At 48.4% G+C, this 20,106-nt stretch overlaps 1 protein-coding gene across 1 annotated transcript in view; it reads right to left on the minus strand.

Moving 5' to 3' along the window:
- NTSR1 (neurotensin receptor 1) overlaps positions 1-19,880 on the minus strand; it is a 60,656-nt gene extending 40,776 nt beyond the window's left edge. The window contains exon 1 of the mRNA XM_075768774.1: positions 19,063-19,880. Within this exon, the coding sequence (XP_075624889.1) occupies positions 19,063-19,731 (669 nt within the window). The 5' untranslated portion in view covers positions 19,732-19,880. The remainder of the gene's footprint in view (positions 1-19,062) is intronic.
- Positions 19,881-20,106: the final 226 nt, after the last annotated feature.

The following is a 20,106-nucleotide window of genomic DNA, read 5'->3' on the forward strand; positions in this document are numbered from 1 at the left end:
AGCATGGCATTAACACCCGAGGGCTTGCACAGCCACTGGGAATTGCTGGGACCAAGGATTTATCCAGCAGTCTTCATGCTTTGAAAAAAATAATTTCCTCCTCCTCCTCCTTTTGGCCAGAGCAGTGACTGCTGTTTGTTGGTTTAGACAGTGAAAGAGTGGGATATTTTGGAAAGAATAAAAAAATAATATCTGGGAACATTTCCATTTCCCTCAAATCTTGCTTAATTTGCTTTAAGGTTTTATTAAGGACACAGAATTGTTGACAATAAAATTATTTCTCTGTGCTGGGAGAGGTAAAGCAGATTGTTACACACAGAGAGAAGGGAGCTGACTGCTCTCATAAATAAGTCAATGTGTTACTCCTGCTAGACTGGAAGTGGAATGACAGCTCTTCCAGATGCTGATGCTGTACTTCTCTACGACCTTCGGTAAACTCAAGTTTGCTAAAAATACCCTACAAAAGCACACGTGCTTCAGGGCTACAGAAACACCTGGAGCAGGGGGATTTTAAATGATTAGATTCCAGCTCCCCACCTCAAAACCCAGCCGTGTTGAGTATTGCACCTCCGTTCCCATTTAACGTGCCTAGATCATCTCCGCCGTGGCTGATGTGCTTTGCGTCCAGGGAGCGGGGAAGGCTGATGGAGCCTGCGGCTGCTGAGCTTCCCAAGGGTGGTGTGGATGTGTGCTTGCTGCACGTGGACCATTTTGGGAGCAAATCATGGCATATGAGGGGAGAAAGGGGCTGCCGAGCCATGTCGCATTATTTATGGAGAAGATTATTTCAGATTATGTTTCTAATACATACCCAGTCTCGCTCTCCTCCCTCCCCTGCCTTGACACACCAAAGAGGCAGGTGCATGGCAGTGATAAAACATGTAATGAAAATTAAAGGGAACAGGAGATGGAAGCACATTAAATTCCAAAGCAGAACTTCGTTTTGGAATGAAAGTTCCCTTGTTCCTCAAAATGCAGCTCACATGCAGCCAGCGACTACCCCAGCAGCCAGCAAGGGCATGTCACCGTCCCTCTCTGAGACCCAACAGAAGAAGCAAATCAAGTGTCACCGAGGCCCAGGCTCTTTCTCCCCTTTATTTGCGATTTGATGTCTGAGATGCATAAGGAAAGAGAAAGCATGAGTATGACAGGGTGATTAATGCTTATCTGTACCCATGCAGACAATAAGTTACCAATCAGCCACTCTGTCCCTATCTCCTTATTTAAAATGCAAACTAACATGAATGAAACAGTAACATTTTAATTAGATGGATTTAGAAAAGCTACAGGAGAATGATATTGTTGAAGCAGTCTGAGGTTCCTGAGCCACATGTAATTACTTTGATAGATAACACACTAAAGGGACAGTTAAACAGCACAGTTTCCACACCACCTTTTGCATCACACTGTCTCTTCTCACTTAACAGTGATAGAAACCAGGGACAACTAGGGTGGGAAATGACTTTCCTTCCAGTGCAGCAAGGACAGCCTTCTGGGGAGTGGACCCAGCCCACACACCAACCCTTCCTGCACCTTATCTGTCTTGCATTAAAAAAGAAGAAAAAAAAAGCCCCACAGCTCCAAACCAGAGGATGCCCACAAAACGTTACAGGACATAAACCATGATGGAAGTCTGCGGGAACACTGCCTGACGCAGAGCCACAGTGATGAAAAGAGGAGCTGGGTCACATTGCCAACGTGGCTCGTGTCCCTGGCCAGGGAATGGGCATCCACAACTTGGCAATGGTCACCCTCATCACTGCCCAGGGCTGAGCAACAAAGTTACTGCATGTATGAAGCAGGCAAAAAAAAAAGGAAAAAGGCAAAAAAAGAAAAAAAAAAGAAAGGAAAAAGTAAAGTGACCCATGGAACTTATCACAAATGTAAGGATGTACTTTAACTACAAAAGATAATGAAAGACCAGCTCTAATGCTAACTTGCACTCTGGTGTGGTCCAGGGTCAATCCCTTTATAGCCGGTTCCCCCAAGGTGGCTGCAGCTGCAAGCCCAAATTTTGGAGTGGTGCAGCCCAGACCACGCGGTGTATCGAGGCTTTCGAGACGAGGCCCGTTGCCAACACAAAGTGTGTCACCGTGAATCATCCGCACACTGGTTTCAAAGTACAAAACTGTTCCCTGAATCACGGTAAAAAGCACAAATGTTCTGCTCTGAAAAAGGAAATTCACTGACTCCTTCTTGAACCAAAAATAGGGAAAAGGTTATGTAATTCATTTACTTTGAATAATAAGCATTTCAAAGTTATCTAAACAGCACTAATAACAGGGAAATCTCTGTTTATTTAATCAGTCAGGTTTTGCTATGGGATTGATGCTGGTGCTCCAGGCAAGCTCGTCTCATTTACCTTAAAACAATTTAAACACAAAACTTTACCCAGCAGCCGGGAGAGGCTGGCACGGCAGCAGCCTCGCTTCATATCCATGTTACTGCCTTAACCATGTGCTCCTAAAAACACCCTTTTTTAGCTGAACGCTATGTTGTGAGCAGAAGGAGAAGCTGGGAGCATTTTGTGATTAAGTCTTGAAACAAGCTGGTTTCTTAGGTGTGACCAACGCACATTTCATCGCTGATTTGCCCCATTTCCAGCCCAATCATCTTGGCTGGAGCCAGATTTCTGAACAAGTTGCAGCTAGAATTATAAATGAAAAAGCCACGCTTATTTTCAGCTGAATTTGTTGTCTCCCTGGATAATAACTCTGCTTTCCTCAGCAGTCTTTGCAATTCATTCTTTGTGACTGGACACAAAAGCCCTGTTTTCTATGAGATTGCTTATCTCCAGCAAAGCTTCAATGGAATATCGAATGAAGGTATGAAAACTCTGTCAAAACAACCACTGTCCCAGCCTGGAAAGTAATTTTTCATGGCTTCTTTCTTGATGTTTGCTGGTAATAATTTTCATCAGGTTCATTTCCAGAAAGGATTTTCTCCCCATGAGCCTCCCAGGATGCTGGGCACAGCCCCTTATACACAGGTGAAGAGGTCTTTGATTTCCAGCCCCGTTCCTGGGAGATTCCCAGGAATCTCCCTGTCGATTCACCATGTGCCCACGATTTATGCCAATAGATATGTTGGTGTAACACACGTGCACAATAAAAGCAGCGTGGCAGGGTTGATGCTGGAAGCATTGGGCTCACCCAGCTGCTAGAAATGAAACCAGCTTTGCCCTGCTGTGACACCAACCCTGTGTTTGGGACCAGTGTCTGTTTATAAGTGCAGGCAGCCAGGCAGTAAGACCCATTCTCCACCCGAGTGGTTTCCTCGCTGCTGAGATGCTGACCTGAGAGGCCCCAGGCACGAGGTGGCTCTTGGCAGAAGAGCAGCACCGCTCCGGAGGGGATGCTGGGTCTGAAGAGCAGTAGCCACTCGGTCGATGCAATGGCTCCATGTGGCACAAGCAGGTTTTGCAAACGTGCTTGTGTGAGATTTGTAGAACAGAAATAGAGGGAAATCTGCTAACTATTAAGGTTTTCCTTTAGTTTAAGGCACTGGGGTGTGAAACGCCCTCCTAGAGAGGGAAGAAAGCCCGCTGCTGAAAAGGAATTAATGCCCAGGAAATTTTCAGCTGTGCTTCAATTTTGTATCAACAGTACCCACAGGCCACAAGTCAAAATAATCTCTACAGCCAGATTGATACCCATGGCCTTAAAAGCAAGCTGCTCTCCCCATTTGGGTTGCTCAGAAAGGTGTTAGTGCAAATCCGCACAGAAAATAAGGGAGTGCACCCTGCCAGACACAGCCCCGTCACAGCCACGCTGGCCCAGCCCCGTAAAACTGGGAAGTAAGAAAAGCCACACGAATCACCCAAACCTGCCCCTTCTCCTGACATTAGTGAAAAATCACCTGAAATGGTTCTTGCTGAATTTGAAGGCACATCTCCAATTTACATCACCAAGGGAGAACGGTCCCTGTCTCTTGTGAAAAGAGCTGAATCCAGCTCGGAGGCAGGGCACCGGCTGAGCGGGGGCGAGCAGATGCGAGGAAGTCAGTCTGTTCATTGCCGTACGGCTTCTCTGCAAAGCTACAGCTGCACTTGTACAGTTTGAGTCAATAGTTGCTTTAACAGAAAACCAGTTTTGTTTTGCAGGCACAAAGGCCTCTTCTATCACTACCCAGCAGGAGGTATATAAAACTCTCATTTCTTGCCCTGTTTCTGCCCTTGACTCTTTGCTTCAACTTTTTAAAGGCTGCCAGTGGGTTTTTTATTGCTTTAGGTTTTTTTGTTTTAATTGAAACTGAGTAAATTACATTTTTCCCTAAATGGTTGATGAGTTTAACAAAGTTTTCCATTATTTTATGGGGAAGAAACCAGCAACCTTCAAAGCAGGAAACAGAAACATCATTTGAACTTGTTTTGTGCAAGAGCACATTCGCAACGAATGCCTGAGAGCCCTTAAAAACAACTTTTGCCTGGGCAATATTTAAGGGATGGAATTTAGCACAGCACTACATGATAGGAGAAAACCTCTGGAGTATGCCCTGCAATTTTCCCCCTCCCAAACACACTTGTTTCAAAGTAATGAAGGCACAAGCCAGCTTTATTTCTGACTGTAACATCACTATATATCTGAAACATCTCCATTGATAGAAAGGGGGGAAAAGGGAAAAAAGAAGCATTCGTGAAAGTGGAAGACCTGCATCGTCTCCCTGTGATACAGCCATTCCCTGCAGATCACATCTCTCTAACCCTTTTTAGGGGAACTCAGGTTAGACAGGGAGTGACAGGAGTAGGAGACCTCATTTGCTGGAAGAGACAGAGCTGGCAAGCAGCAACGCACCTGGCACCTCATTCTTGAAATAAATAGCTCCTGCCATGCTTCATCTTCCTTCTCTTTTCCTAGAGGACCCCTAGCATTAATATCACTAGTGAAGTAGATGCCTGTTCTTTCTTATAAAGGAGTGAAGTAGCTCCCTCTGACACAGCTCAGCTACTCCATCCTAAAGCCCTATCGACGCTTGTAACCTGAAATACTCCTCTTGCTTCCAGCACCTCCTTTAGCCACCAGCCTTCTGCTGACGCAGTGGGGAGCCACCCTAGAGAGGGTGAAGTTAAAGAGCAGGTTGCTAAGGGATTGCACCAAGCCAAAACCTTGTTGAAACAGGGCAAGACCGTGGGAAACACCGACAGGACCTGACGGGATTTGGGAGGAGCAGGAAGGGTGCAGGCTGGTGGGGTGGGTTTGTGGTTGGGAGCTGAGCTGGGGCAGCTGGGTGCTGGGAGCTGCAGCCTCTTTGCATTTTGTTATTATTACCATCTCTCTGCCCCAGCCCCTTTTAAAAGTCCCATTTCTTTGGGTTAATGATGGTTTTATTTTCAGTGGAAGCAGTGCCCTGAGACATGTTGTCAGTGAGAGCTGCATACTCTGGCTTGGTGATGAACTGAGGGAAAATGCATCCATAATGGATCTCTTGCTGGAAATTCTCTGAGCTTTTTGCTGCTCCTGAGCAGAGTGTGTTCAGTGGTGAGCTAGAAGGTCTAATAGGTTTCTGCCATTTTCTTTGACTCTCAGAAAAATGGCTATTGTAGCTGCTAGTGCTCTATCTTCAAACAAAACTCCTTTCTTGCTAGACACTAAAGAATAAATGATATTTGCTTGGCTCGAGGATGCTCTTGGAAAACAACCAGCAGATTAGGCAGCGTTTCTGGCCGTGCTGCCATTGCATTGACCTGTCTCCAGTTATAGCTGGCTGGTTATTCCCTCCTGACACCCCAACGCTGCCCTCAAGCAATAGTTGCCTTCAGGAGGTCTCACCATTGCATGACCTCTCTTAGACAAAAGGAGGGGGAAGGTTTCTCTTCCCCTCTGCAACAAGAGGAAATGTTTCAGTGAGCAACAAGTACACCGGTGACAGAGCTGGTATCTGTACAATGCCACAGGGAATGAGTGGCATTGCTCCGGTGATTATTTAGACTGAGGTCTTTGGCACATGCACCATGCTTTAATGTTGTTTGTGCAGGGCTGGAGGCTCAGGATCTCAATATCCACAGCCACGGCTGTTTATCTGCACGGAGCCTGCTCTTTAACACTCCTTCCTGCAATAGCCAAGGAGCAGGTTAAACCCCAAGTTTTGTGTCTTTCCTTTATGCATCTCAGAACTGCACCTTGATGGCAATCTGCAGAGCAGATGCCAAAACAAGTCTCAACACAAGTCGCAGAGCCCGTGTCCTGCAAAAGCCCCTTTGCAATATTCGGTGTGGTGGAGCCAGAAGCAGCTTCTCTGCTGTCGCGGTTTAACCCCAGCCGGCAGCTGAGGACCTGCCAGCCGCTCGCTCACTCCCCCATGGCAGGAGGGGGGAGAGAATCAGAAGGGTAATAGTGAGAAAACTCGTGGGTTGAGATAAAGACAGTTTAATAGGTAAAGCAAAAGCCACACACCCAAGCAAAGCAAACCAAGGAATTCATTCCCCACTTCCCATGGCAGGCAGGTGTTCAGCCATCCCAGGAAAGCAGGGCTCCATCACATGTAATGGTGACTTGGGAAGACAAACGCCATCACTCCAAACGTCTCCCCCCCCTTTCTTCTTCTTTCCAAGCTTTATATGCTGACCATGACCCCATAAGGTATGGAATATCCCTCTGGTCAGTTGGGGTCAGCTGTCCCGGCTGTGTCCCCTCCCAACTCCTTGTGCACCCCTAGCCACTTGCTGCTGGTGCTGGTGCCCTTGGTTCTGTGTAAGCACTGCTCAGCAGTAACAAAAACATCTCTGTGTTATCAACACTGTTTTCAGCACCAATCCAAAGCACAGCCCCATGCCAGCTGCTATGAAGAAAATTAACTCTGTCCCAGCCAAAACCAGCACATCTGCAGAGCTGGAGTGTGAGCCTGATCCATGGTGAAAAGCAAAACAAGACTGATTCTTGTCTTGGCAACTACTAATGGGTTTGGCCACATTTCACAAGGTGACATTGGTCACATTTCTCCTCCATGAAAAGTGAACTTGGGCAGTGACCTGGGCAGGGCATTCACTTCTCTGGAGGGTGGGAGGGACACAGAAGGACCCAGACAGAAGATCAGACACAAACCTATTAACAAAGTCCATAATGAGGTGCTGAGCCCACAGCATTATACCTGACAAATTCATCACATGAAGATACAAAGGAATAAACCAGCTCCAGATAATTGCAGGCCATGAGAACATGTTCAGTGTCATCTTAAACATGGTGAGATAAATTTTTCTGACAGCTTGTTTAAAAGAGAAGTGGGCTATATCATTAAAAGAAAGAAAACCCTCACTGATGGCCTATTGCGTGACCAGAGGAGATTACCTTTCAAGGTTCTTGCCTACCTGGATGTCAGCATTTTCCAGATGTTTTTGTGCCTCCAGCCCTTTCCTTTGGCTGTGGAGCCACAAGCAGGCTTTCAGGCACTGATTGTTTGCAAAATGGCAGTCTTAGTTACAGATTTCTTGGTGCAAATATTTTTAAGACTTGCCTATAAAGCACCGAGCACAAATCGGCACCGTATAAACTGGAGTAATAGAAAAGCCAGGCTGTTAATCTTCATAATGTGCCTCTCAGCAGGGATTTCACTTGAATGTTATTTGCATTAAATATGATACCGAGTGCTGGATATGCAGTTATAAATAAATTAAAGGCCATATTTAAGTCAAATGCTGTCCCACTGCAGACTCAAGCGTGAGAGCTGTTAACAGTGGACTGTACAGATTTGGTCGGCTGCCTGACTCGCTGGAGGAAATAGTAATGGCAAGTCCCATCTTGGTGCCCTGAGAAACTCATTTTGGGGGGCAATTAACTCCCTTAGTGGGGTTTGTAGTGCCAGCCCAAACTCTGGTAGTGCTGGCTGTATTGTGGACACTTTCCTTGGGCAGAAAAGAGTATAGCTGGAGCTGATGTTCAGCAACATACCTCAAGTGTTTCGGTCTTTTCATCCGATATATAAACATTTATAGCAACAGAGTCAGCCTTGCTCTTCTGGCAATAAGAAAAACAAAACATTCATGCTAAACTGCACTGAGATGAATTCATTTAGGCAAATAACTGAAGAAAACTATTCCTGGCCTCGGAGTGTATGAAGTGATAGATGGACTCAAAAATGAGAAAGCTGAAGCTTTTGATGGTGACCATTAAAATCCCTGGAGCAAACACGGGGTGTTGCAGCAGTGGGACAGTGACTCCTACGGCACAGGCCCTTTGGGAAGAGCTTTGGGGACAAGGTCTCCCCCCTCCCCCTGGTACATCTTGCCTGCGGCTGAGCTCAGAGGAGCAGCGAGGGCACGAGCACGGCTGGTGGCACGGGCACAGGGGCTCGGCTCGTGCAACACAAACAGCACTTGCTTTCCAGCAGCCCTGCAGCAGTCAGCAGCCCAAATGCAAGAGAAGATTTTGGGCAGCAGGAGATGGGGCTTTGGTCCTGGGAAACACATACATATCACCCTGAGAAATGCCCTGGCCACCAGGAATAGCCTAGTACCTATGGCAGCACGGATGTGAAACGTCCCTCCATCCCAGGGCATTAGACCACAAATATTTGGAGGAAGGTATATGATCAATGCAATGTCACACCACGTTTCTGTGCCCTCCTGACTGCCTGGGGCTGCCCAGCACACTAATCCATCGCTAAACCCCCGAGCAGCTTTCAGAGCCTGCTAGTTTATTCCAACCTGCTACAAAAAGCCACAACCCCCAGCCCTTTGCTTCCCTCTGCCCCTCCTCACGCACTGCTTATGGATTTTCTTCACGGTAACTGTGCACGCATGAGGCTGTGCCTGTACCTCCTCTTGTACTGCTGGGGATGGGAGCAAAAAAAATCAATTAGACTTCTCAGAGGAGAAAAAAAAAGCATATGCCGAAGGGGCAGTGAACTTACTGGTTACTTTATTGCTGCTTTTCTCCAGTGTCTTTCTCTGCGGCAGCTCCTCCCTGCCCCTCCGAGCCTCAGGTGTTATACAGGATTTGTTTCCTGGCACGGTTTGATCTCCAGGCTGGACCAGGACTGCCAGGCTGGCCACGTGCCCTGCTCTGCTGGGCTGCTGCACTGTGATATGCTTTCTGACCAAATTCCTCCGTATTTTTTGGCCTTTTGAGGTATTTTTCATCACACAGCCCTCCTGCGCTGGCCGGGAAGCACCTGGTACCTGCCAAAGTGATGTGAAGGAGACCAAGTGTGGGGTTGAGTTTGTCCCTGGGGTTAGTGACTGCAGTCTATTTAGGTGTCTGGGGCATACACACCACCCCATCACTGCATCCTCAGGGCAGATATCTATTTATTTGTCTGAACCTGTATTTTCCTTTCCTCCTACAGTGCTTTATTACACTTTACACACTTGGAGTTAAGGAACAAGTAAGTATGACAGTGTCATAAGCCTGTGACTGACAGTGATAAAAACACAAAACATAGGCTTTGGGGAGGAAAACTCATTCCAGTGAGTTTCTCTTTTGAATAAACGAGTATATTAAAATGTATAAATTGTCCCTGTGAGGCTAAAATGTAAGGTCTTTGCAGGAGCAATCAATAGTTATGCAAGCAATAAGCTGAACTTTCCCAGTGGCTGAGTTGCATTTTTATAAGATGGTTTTGAAAAAATCATAAAATAGGAGGGAAAAGATGGTTAATTTGTTATTGAACATAATTATGGACTTATTAAACAAGTTTTCCAAGGGAACAAGGTGATACAACAGTCCTACCAAGTAGAAGACCACATTTATTCAGTTTAGCACTGCAGACCTGCATTGTTCTCAGTTATGTTACAATTAATAGCATGGGGCATTGCAATAACTGCATTAATTAGCTCTCTGGAGTCCTGATGAAAAATAGGGGTCTGCTGAGCTAAATGACATCCTGCATCAAAGTGTTCATAGCTGATACACAGCAGGTCTTTGCTCTGCAGGTCTGGCTGAAGTTGATAAGTTGGTAGACCACTTTCTTCAAGGTTAAAGGAGGAAGAAAATGAGATGGTTAAGGGATGAGATTGCTCCTCCTGCTGCTAGACATGACACAAAGCCTTGAGCAGCAGAGCCGAGGCAATGGGTGAGCATCCATCAGGCTGAGCCTGCAGGGCAGGAGAGGACCCATCAGCAGGGTCCTGAGTTGCCCAGGAAGAGAAGGCAACCGGCACATCCATTGCATGGCAGAAACCTGAGCAAATGGACTGTAACTTTCTCCTGGAGTCTCACTGCCTGCTCAGAAAATAGAAGTCCACTCTTTGGCTCTGTAAGGCAGTGTCTATCAGAGAAGACAACCTTGCATTAGCCCTTTCTCTTGCAGTGGAAACCATCCTGCAGGATCCAAAAGTCAGGCAAGTCCTCCAGCCAAAGGAAGAGCAGGTCTTCACTGGCCCCAAAGAAAGAGTAACTGGACAACTCATGATATTTTGACATATGACAGCTCCAACCCCCCCTGGTGTCGGCAGGAGGCAGGGCTTGTTGGCACATCCGAAGTGTTGCACTGAAGTGTGATCTCTCCTGGGGTCATTCAGCAAGTGGGAAGGCATGGAAAGATTAAACCAGATCCACCCTGAGTCCCTGAAATAAAGGTCCTCAGGCAGCTTCCAGGATCCCAGGAGTCTCTTGATGGGCATACCACGTGCTAAGGGACTGTTTGCAAATCTCCTTTATTTCCTCCTCCGGAGGAACAAATCTCTTGAAGAAAGGTAAACCATCCGTTTCAAGAGTGCAAGTTGGCTGTAACAGCAATGGCCCTAAATTTATTCTTTATTATCTAGAGGGAATAATAATTGGCAGGAAAGTACCAGAAGGTATTTTCAAAGAGAAGGGAAAATGCTGAAATCAAGCTATAAACCCAGTCCTGTCTAGGCTGCGTGTTCCTCTTTTATATATTTAGGAATTCACTTGGCAAAGAGACATCTGGAAGGTTTTATAAAGGGAGATTTACTGCAGAGGGTTCAGCATCTGGGGAGATGTACATCCGCAGGCTGGGTGTAAATCATGGAGGGAGCCGGCGGGCAGGGAGGCTGCCCGGGAGGACGGCGAGGGGCTGCTCTGCCGGAGCCGGCAACGCAGCCATGAGCAACACCACCAAAGCCTGGGCACGTCCTCCAGCCTTGCTGTCACTCCAATGCCTCCCTGATTTACTGATACTGAATATGCTTTTTGCTCTGTTCATGGCTTTATAGTTTAGAGGTACTCCCAGCTTTTTCATGAGCACTTTGCATATAAGAGATGCTTTTGTCCCCACCTTTCAGATACTGAAGACTTTGTGAAAGTTTACATTTTCCCCCTTTTTTTTTCGTTTCCACTAGGAAAATCTCATCTCTTTGATTTCTGTCTTCAACTGACAATTGTCTGTAGTCCCTGAGATCTTAGAAGCTTCAAAGAAACCTCACTGAACTTTCTCTCAAAAACAAAGTTCAGTTAAAAAGACCTTGTTCACTCTATTATTTTTTTCCTTAGGAGAAGAGAAGCCCCCATGAAGCCATGCCCGGCAGTGCACTCTCTGCACTGAGAATTATCAAACTGAAAAAGCTACAGGAGATGAGAAGCAAATCTCACACCTTGAACCACCTGTGGGTGACCAGCTCCTCCAGCCCGTCAGACGCATCTTCTCCAAAGGACGGGGACGAGAGCAGCGCTCCCCGGCAAGGTACAGCCCTGTCCCACAGCATCCTCTGTCCTGACAGGAGCAGGGGTGATGACAAGTTTCTGGTACCCCAGGGAGGGAGGAGGATGAATGTCCACGCACAGATGCACCAGGAAAGCACTTGGGTATAGGGATATAAAATTGTCTCACTGCTATTTCCCTCCCATCCATGGAAAACTTAACGACTGCTACTTTCAGTGCAGGAAAATATTGGGAAAGAACCAGCAGCTCAGAAATTCCTGCTACTCAGTCAGGGTTAGTACTCCACCACCACCACCTTTTCTAAACCAGCCCTAAGCACTTGTTTCCTGAATAACTCATCAGCTCAACTGATTTATCATCACCTTTTTTGTTTTTTTCTTTTTTTTTTTTTTAATCCCACACCTAAGATGCTTTGAAATTGGATAGAAGAAATTGCATCCATGGGAGGCAAAATGTGGGGGCTGGTGTTATCAGAGCATGATGAGTTAGCTGGCTCTCTCCCCTGAGATTTTCATTTAAGGGAAAAAAACCCCAAACCTTTCCAAGACATCACATCTCACACAAAGTTACAGAATGGAGCTATTCAGCCCAGCCTGGGCAGGGGATGGCACGGGTGCTTGGTGCCTGCAGCCAGGCAGGGGAGCAGCGTCTGGCCTCGTGCCCGTGGCTTGCCCAGGTCCCTTTCCATGCCAGGGCTCATGCAAGCGTGGTTGTTCTGTCCCTCATCCTGGAAGGCACGTCTTGCCACCCTCTAGGCTGCAGCCTTATGGATTCACTCTTAATTCATGGCCAAAGAGCAGCCCCTGTGCTTGGTGCCATCTGCACCCCGGGAAGCGAGGTGGAAGCAATGCCCAACCGTACTCGAGGAGCTCCATGCTCCTTCCACCATGAGGAAGGGAGCTGCTGGACCACCAGCTATCGTGATGCCAGACCAGCATTAATTATGATGCCAAGCACTCTTGGCTTGCATTTCAAAGAGGTCTGGGACTAGTGAGGACACTTGCCATTTTGTAAGGGAATTTTAAAAATACAAACTCAAATTCCGTAATAAAGACAGCAAAATTTATCACTCAGAGAAAGGCAGCTCTTTGTGCAACCAAGAGACCGGCTTGGCCAGGTCCCCTGTTCAGATGTGTCCTTACAGAGGGTGGTGGGGGACAGCAGCTGAGACTGGACTGACCTCAGATGGTCACACCAGACAAGCGACTGCAGGGTGCTCATGTGTGTACAAAAGTAGGGAAAAGGTTGGAAAAGCTCAGAATTCATAATCCGCTTTTCTCTACCACGCCAGGCTGAAGGTGCTGACACCTGTGAGAGGGACATGGGGTATAGAGATATGCGGAGGGTGAGCACTGGAAGCATCACCAGCTTCACACGGCTCAGGTGGCTTATACCAGAGAGCAACCAGGCAGATTGGGAATGTAATAACCCAGCTTCATCTGCTTAATGCGAGGGAAAGGAGGGATGTCAGCACTGGGACTGACATTGGTGTTGGCATCTAATGTTATCTGCTTTAGGACTAGATGGCCACAACACTCAGCCTTTCCCACCTTGTCAGCCCTGGAGCCCACCACGCTCCCCAGCCTCTCCGGATACCTTCGCTCACCCGCTGCCCCGTGCCCCTCAGCAAGGGGTAATTTCACAGTAGGGAAAACACGATGGTGACACTATCGAAGCCCAAAGCCCGCTCTGTCCCCTGCCCAGGCACCCACGTGTCCCGCAGTGGGATGCTGTCCATCACGCGTGCCTCAGGCAGGACACAGAAGTATTTCTAAACGTCAGGAAGCAAAAGTGCCATCTGTGAGTCTCAAGCAGATGCTGCACACAGACGATAGTAAAAGCCTTTAAGGGAAAGGAGGGGGGAAGTAGGGAGAAGACAATTAAATAGCTGTTTTAAATGATCTGGAAGAAGATTAAAGGCAGCTGCAGGTTTGTTTTTGGTTTTTTGTTGGTTTTGTGTTTTTTTTTTTCTCTGGGAAGAGGAGCCACTAGATTACCTTCATCTCTTCTGCCTTTACAAACTGCTGTTAAAAGGAAAACCTAAGAGCTAAATTGATCGGCCACATTTCCTCATTCTTTTATTATCCCTCCAGCTGACATCTCAGGAAGGGGGAGGGAAAAAGAAATCAAGTGAATTAAAATCAATTGGGGAGCAAAAAAAAAAAGAAGAAATTATGTAAGAACTGGCAAAACACAGCAGGCCAAGTGGTTATGTAAAGCAATGAACACAAGAGCTTATTTAATTTAGATCTAGCTGCAAGATGGACCACAGTGTAAACGGGCTGGGATTAGGCAGGCTGGGCTGTCATCATGCGCATGCTGAATTAAAGCCCTGCGTTCCTTGTGCAGTCCGTGGAAAAAAGGCAGCTTTTTAGGGCTGCTCACACCACCACAGATGGGCATCCCCACCGAGATGGGTGCCTCTCTCCATCACTGTGGGGACAGATCCAGACACATTTAAACACCAGCATCTTCATTTTCTTGCCTACCCGAGGGGCTGGCGGCACCGTGACCTGACGGGACACAGTCCTGCCACAAAGGTGCCGATCTGTTGTGCCACCGGAGGGGTTAGCAGCACCCAGGTGTGGGCTTCTCTGGTGCGCAGAGATCCTGCGTGTGTAGCCAAAATAGTTTTATCAGCCGGGCCCAACGGGTGGGATGATCACTGCATGGAGCTGTAGTGAGTAACTTAAAACAGTACCGTTGTTAAAAGCTGTAGTAGGAATTTGGCTGTGACCTAAGGAAAAGAAACCAACTTCAATTCCTCTAGTCAACATCAGTATAAACACAGGATTCCTGAACTGAAGCCATGGACTAATCCTGGATATGATTTGCCAGCAAACCTGGAGAGAATTCAGCCATTTGGTTTTATGGGTTGCTATTTTCGTGTACTATGGAGAGATGCTTGTCATGTTTATTTACACAGCACCACAGAGGGCCCTGCCATCCACACACCGACCGTGTGCCGTCGTGGCAGAAATCTCATTGCACCACCCCGCCGAGGTGCTCCTTACCGGAGGAGCATGTAAGGGACTGTTTGCAACATCGTGCAGGGAATTAATAACTTTGTGGGCCTCTCAGACAAGTGGGAATTGAATAGGTGTCCTTGGAAGAGTGTGGTAATGGATGCCAAGGAGCCAGGCTTCACCTGCTTCAACATCTGGTCCTTCCTTCCTGTCCCCTTCAGACCTGAGGCTCTTTGGCACAGTCCTTCGAAGGCATCACAAGAAGAAATGTAGGAAGAAAGAAAGCAGAAGACTGGGCAAGCAGTTATTTAATGTGCAGTGTTATTTACTCTACAAATCGTCTGAACTATGAGCAGATTTCATAAAACACAACAAACGAGGGATCTGGAGGGACAGGCGAGCTGCTGCCACGCAAGGGTGGGCTGATGCAGAGCAGAACTGCAGCAAACCAGCTGTCCACCCAAACCCGTGAGGAGGTCCAGAGAAGTTCCCAATGTGCTTCCCAAGAAGTTGCCCTATCAAATGAGCAACTTGGAGCTGACGGAGCTGTGACAATTTTTGGAGGCGCAGGGCCTGCTGCCATGTGTTTTAATAAATGGCTTCACACCAGCTGTCCATGCAAATAAAACATTAGCACGTGTCAGACACTATCTACCCAGGCACTTGCCATAACTTAGGGGACATTTTGCAGCAGAGCCATCCAAGTGCAGACTGTGCCATGGCAGCAGGAAAACATGTTCCTCTCTCTCCCGTGAATTATGGGGTGCCAGAGAGCTGCCCACCCCCCACCCCCATGTGTGCCTGATCCAGGTTCAGTTAAAATCCTGGGATTTTAGGTCAAGGAGTTGCCTGACTCTGTGTGCTGGGACTGAGGATGCTGAAGATTGTAGGTATTTCTTTCAACTTCCCCTCTTTCCTCAGGTCTGCTAAGGACCTCTCCAGAAAAAAAGGTATGATGGTAAGAAAGTGAGAAGCAATAAAGGAAAATCAATTTGCACAGACACCCGGCCATGAAAATTCAGACCTTTTTGAAAAACAGGGCCAAGAGTGTATGATGCTAACGGCACGCAGGGCTGCACGTGGTGGGATGGGACGACACTCCATGGGCTTCTGTTTCAGGGGAGCTGGCACCAGAGCCAAGAGCAAGGCTGTGAAGTAGCCAAACCCACAGGTATCGACCCAAAATGAGCAGGGGAAACATCTCATTCTGCCTCGGAGCTCTCTTACCTGCTTCTGCCACAATGAGTAGCTTTTAAAGCCTCCTCCAGCTGAAGTGGCATGAAAACATGAATTTCCTTGTATGGGGACAGTTTTAAGAGGTATTTAATTTATGTGGAAAAAAACCCTAAAATTGGCTGCAGTATTTTAGAGGACGGCTGCCAGCTAAAGTGTTAACTAGACCTAAGTAACGTGGCTATAACAGACTTATTCCTGCTACCAGATCCCATGCTGATGCCAATACTCAAACCAGACGTCCCTGACTGACAGAAGTAACAGGCAAGCTTGGCAATGAAGAATACATAATAAACCAGATTCACAGGCTGACTTAAGCAGCTGCAAGGATAGTGACAAACAAAGCTGGGAAATAGCACTGTTCTAAAGAATTAAGTATCAGAGGCCACACAGAGCTTACGTCTCGGTGGTATGAGGTGAGATGTGCAGTGCCCGGCCGTACTGATTGTGTGACACACGGTGACACCCTGCAGAACATCTCACTGCTCTTCCTGCTTATCAGCATGTGCTGCGCTGAGCAATCTGTAATTACTGGAAGAATACCAGTAATTACTTCTTACAGTTGTTGTGGAGCTTAAGTGGTACAAGTTCAGTAATATAAGCAAGAATCAAATATGCTGAGTGTTGTTTGAATAGTTACTTTTTTTTTTCTTCTTATAAGGAAACTTGACTGTTCCCACACAGTCTAATTTCACTCAGAAATGTCCATTAAAATTTAAATATTCAAAGCAAATAGTGAGAGGATTTTGCAAAAAGAGAGATGTTAAATTAATACGCTCAAATATTCATCCCGGGAAGCTTGTTCCAGTCCAAGGAGGAAAGTTGTCCTGCTCTGATCCAAGCAGAACCATAGCTCACACTGGGCTCTTAGTCTATAAATGGTTTTAATTGCTCTGTTCTGGGACTGCCTTTCAATCAGTCAACAAATAAAACCTATTGGAAAACTAATGGCTTCCAAAAAAAAAAAAAAATATCCCGATTTGCTTTAGACAGCTTGCCAAACAGGAAGAGGAGTGAAATATGTTGAGTGATTTATTACAAGTGATTTGCCAGCTTGAGCAAGTGCATCATTGCTCTGCTCAATTTAAAGACACAAAATGAATGCAAAGAGATGCAAAGACCTGCTCTAAAGTAGCCTGAATCCACAGCGAAAGACCAGGGCTCCAGACTTTCGACCAGCAAGACCTCTGCACGTCACTCTCCACATTACCACCACCCTTTCTTTCACAGGTCTTCCATTATTTGTCTTTTTTTAAACCTCTGCAGAGCTTACAACATGAGACTGCCCGTTCACACGCTGTGCAATGGTTTCCATTAATGCACTTCAAACCTGACTTGCAGCTGCTTTGCTTATTCACTCTGGAGCCTTCCCTGGTCCAGGGTGCTGCATCACGTTGTGTGCTGCTTCCCTGTGCTCAGAGGAATGAAGTGAAGCCGTTAAACAACCTTCCTATCTTAGCAAATCTACTTTTGTAACGAGATCTCATGAGAAGGAATAGTATGGTAGAGTTTGGGGTTCCCCCCACCCCAGAACAGCTGCCTCTTTCTTTTTACCTTTAAATCAATTCACAAGTGAAATAAAAAAAAAAAAACCAAAAAAAAAAACCATGAGGAAAAGCCCACAGGTGAACTTCACATACTTTGCATTTATGTCTACCTACTTCTTTCTTGGCTAACAGAATAAGGATAGCCTGAATAATAGCAAGACTGTAAAATATGTTGAGAATTGTTTAAACTGTAGTCTCCAAAGACATGGCTAGGAAATAATCCTCTGGTTTTAGCCCTATCACGGTGACAAGGAGCATCAGCTTAATCCTAAGAGGAAGATGACTGGAAATAATGCATTTCAGCCACACTGTTCTCAAATCAGATGGCTCACGTCTCCTTAGAGAGTAGAGAATTTGGGTTAAGTACACTGGGCTGCCACTGACAAAATCTACAAAGCACCTACAGCAGAAACACAGCCCCCACCATCTCTAGATGAAAGCTAGGTATCAAGACAAAATGCAGAGGGAATCCAGTGCTTCTGTGTAAGATGAATTTTCACTTACTGGAGTAGTCCTGGGGGAAACTTGGAGAGACATGTCTAAGCACCTACAGGCTCTGGGCTTGAATCTAACTGCCTGTACCCTTGCCCGCTTTTAGTGGGAGAAATGATTCTGATTTGTTTGCATTTAAATTCCCTCCCTTTAACTGTGGGAACATCTCAAAGGCTTTAGTACACATGCAGCTTTAAATTCTAATTGGTTGCTGATTAAACCCACCTGAAATTCATGTTCAAAATAAAAGATTGAGAAGCTATCACACGTGAGCCTGGCAGCAAAGGGACTATGGAGATTGGTGTCTTGCTCTTTCTGTCTCTCCTTCCATGTCTCTTACATTTTTCAAGTCTAATGCTCCAGTAAACAAATGCTTCAACCCCTCAGAGCGCTGGAGCACAGCAAGTGTTGATGCTGAAATCCTTTCCACGCATGAGCGTGTTAGATTAAGTGGTGTGTGGAGACCAGCAAAGCCTTTCTGAAGTCAGGAGGGGTCTGCTAGTTAAACCGGCTATGGATTTCCCCACAACAGCAAAAATACTAGCCTCTGGCTTTGAAGATGCAGTTTCTTTTTGGATGCCTATGCTACACCTTGCTCCCAAAACTTTCTGAAATTCGGATCTGTCACTACACGGAGGAAATGGGCTCTGGATCAACCCGAGAAACTGGGAGAAGGAGGGTGCTGGTTTTATTTCCCTCGATCTTGCTGGCCGCTTTCCAGCAGAAGGAAACGCAGAAGATGCGGAGAAAGGGCGGAGATTTGTGGGTTTTCTGGCCACGGACTGCCACATTTGGGGAGGACCAGAGCATCCCCTGTCCGAGACGGCGGCCGCACGGCAGAGCGGGGCCCGGTCTGCGGCACACGGGGCTCCGGTCCGGGACAGCGTGAGCTCCGGGCACCGGCCGCGCGGGGAGAGGAGCCCCCGGGGGGGCTCGCACCGGCCCGGGGCCGGATTAACCGCGGTGCGGGATTTACCGCGGTGCAGGGTTTCAGCCCGGCGCTGTGGGGCAGGAGGGGGTGCGGGGTGGGTCACAGCAAGCGGAGCCGAGACATCCCGCCCCCCCCCCCCCCCCCAAATCTCGCCTGCCCGCACCACGCACCGGTCCACTCCGTGAGCGCTGCCCGGGACACCCCCCTTCCCGAGCCGGTCCCCCCCCCCCCCCAGCCTCCCCCTCCTGTCTCCGCAAAGTTTGGCCACCCGAGCCGGGGGAGGAGGCGGCTGCCCGACCCCGGCTGCTCCGGGAGCCCCGGCCGCCGGGATCCTCACCTGGATGACCGTCTTCAGCGTGGAGGCGTCCACGATGGTGGTGCAGATGAGGGAGTCGGGATTCTGGTCCTTGCCGTAGATCTCCCCCATGGTGAAGATCATGGGGATGGCGAGGAGGAAGGAGGCGATCCAGATACAGCTGATGAACTTCTTGGTGCGGCTGCGGGACATGATGCTCTTGGCTTTGAAGGGGTGGCAGATGGCCATGTAGCGCTCCACGCTGAGGCTGGCGATGTTGAGCGCCGTGGCGTAGGTGCAGGCGTCCCGGAGGAAGTAGTAGCCCTTGCAGACGGCCCCCCCGAAAGCCCAGGGGTGATGGACCCAGATGAAGTTGTAGAGCTCGATGGGCATGCAGAGGAGGAAGATGAGGAGGTCGGAGAAGGCGAGGCTGGCCAGGTGGTAGTGCACGGTGCTCTGCAGGTTCTGCAGCGACTTCTTGCGCACCAGCGTGTACGCCGTGATGGAGTTGCCCACGGTGCCCACGAAGAAAAGGGCCAAGTAGATGACGGTCACCATCACTTTGGAGTAGATGTCGGTGTTGACGTCCAAGTCCTCCTCGTCGGGCCCTTTGGGGAGCAGGTCGGAGCGGTTGGAGGCGTTGGCATAGCCGCTGGGGTGCAGGTGGAGGGGGTTGCCCGGCACGGCCGGGGCCGTGGCGTTCAGGTGCATCCCCGGGGCCGGGCGGGCCCCGCCGGGGCCGCAGCACCGCCCGGCGCCGAGCTCGGACCCGCCGCCGCGCCCCGACGTGCCGCTGCCCCCGGCGTGGAAACTTGGTTCGTTTTAATGCGGCGGGGAGGAGGCGCCTGCCGCTCCCGGGCTGCCGTGCGTGTGCGTGTGAGTGTGCGAGACACACACACCGCCCGGAGCAGCCTTGGCTGTGAGCAGCCCGCAGCTCCGGCTCTCTCCTCCCCGCAGCTCCCCGGCTCCCAGATGTGCCCTGGCAGGGCAGCAGCCTCCCTGCACACACACGCACACACACACGCACACACACACACGCACACACACACACACACACCCGCCTGCCTGGCACAGCCGCGCCGGGAG

This window comes from Balearica regulorum, chromosome 16 (assembly GCF_011004875.1).
Source record: "Balearica regulorum gibbericeps isolate bBalReg1 chromosome 16, bBalReg1.pri, whole genome shotgun sequence".
In the NCBI taxonomy this organism is placed as follows: Eukaryota; Metazoa; Chordata; class Aves; order Gruiformes; family Gruidae; genus Balearica; species Balearica regulorum.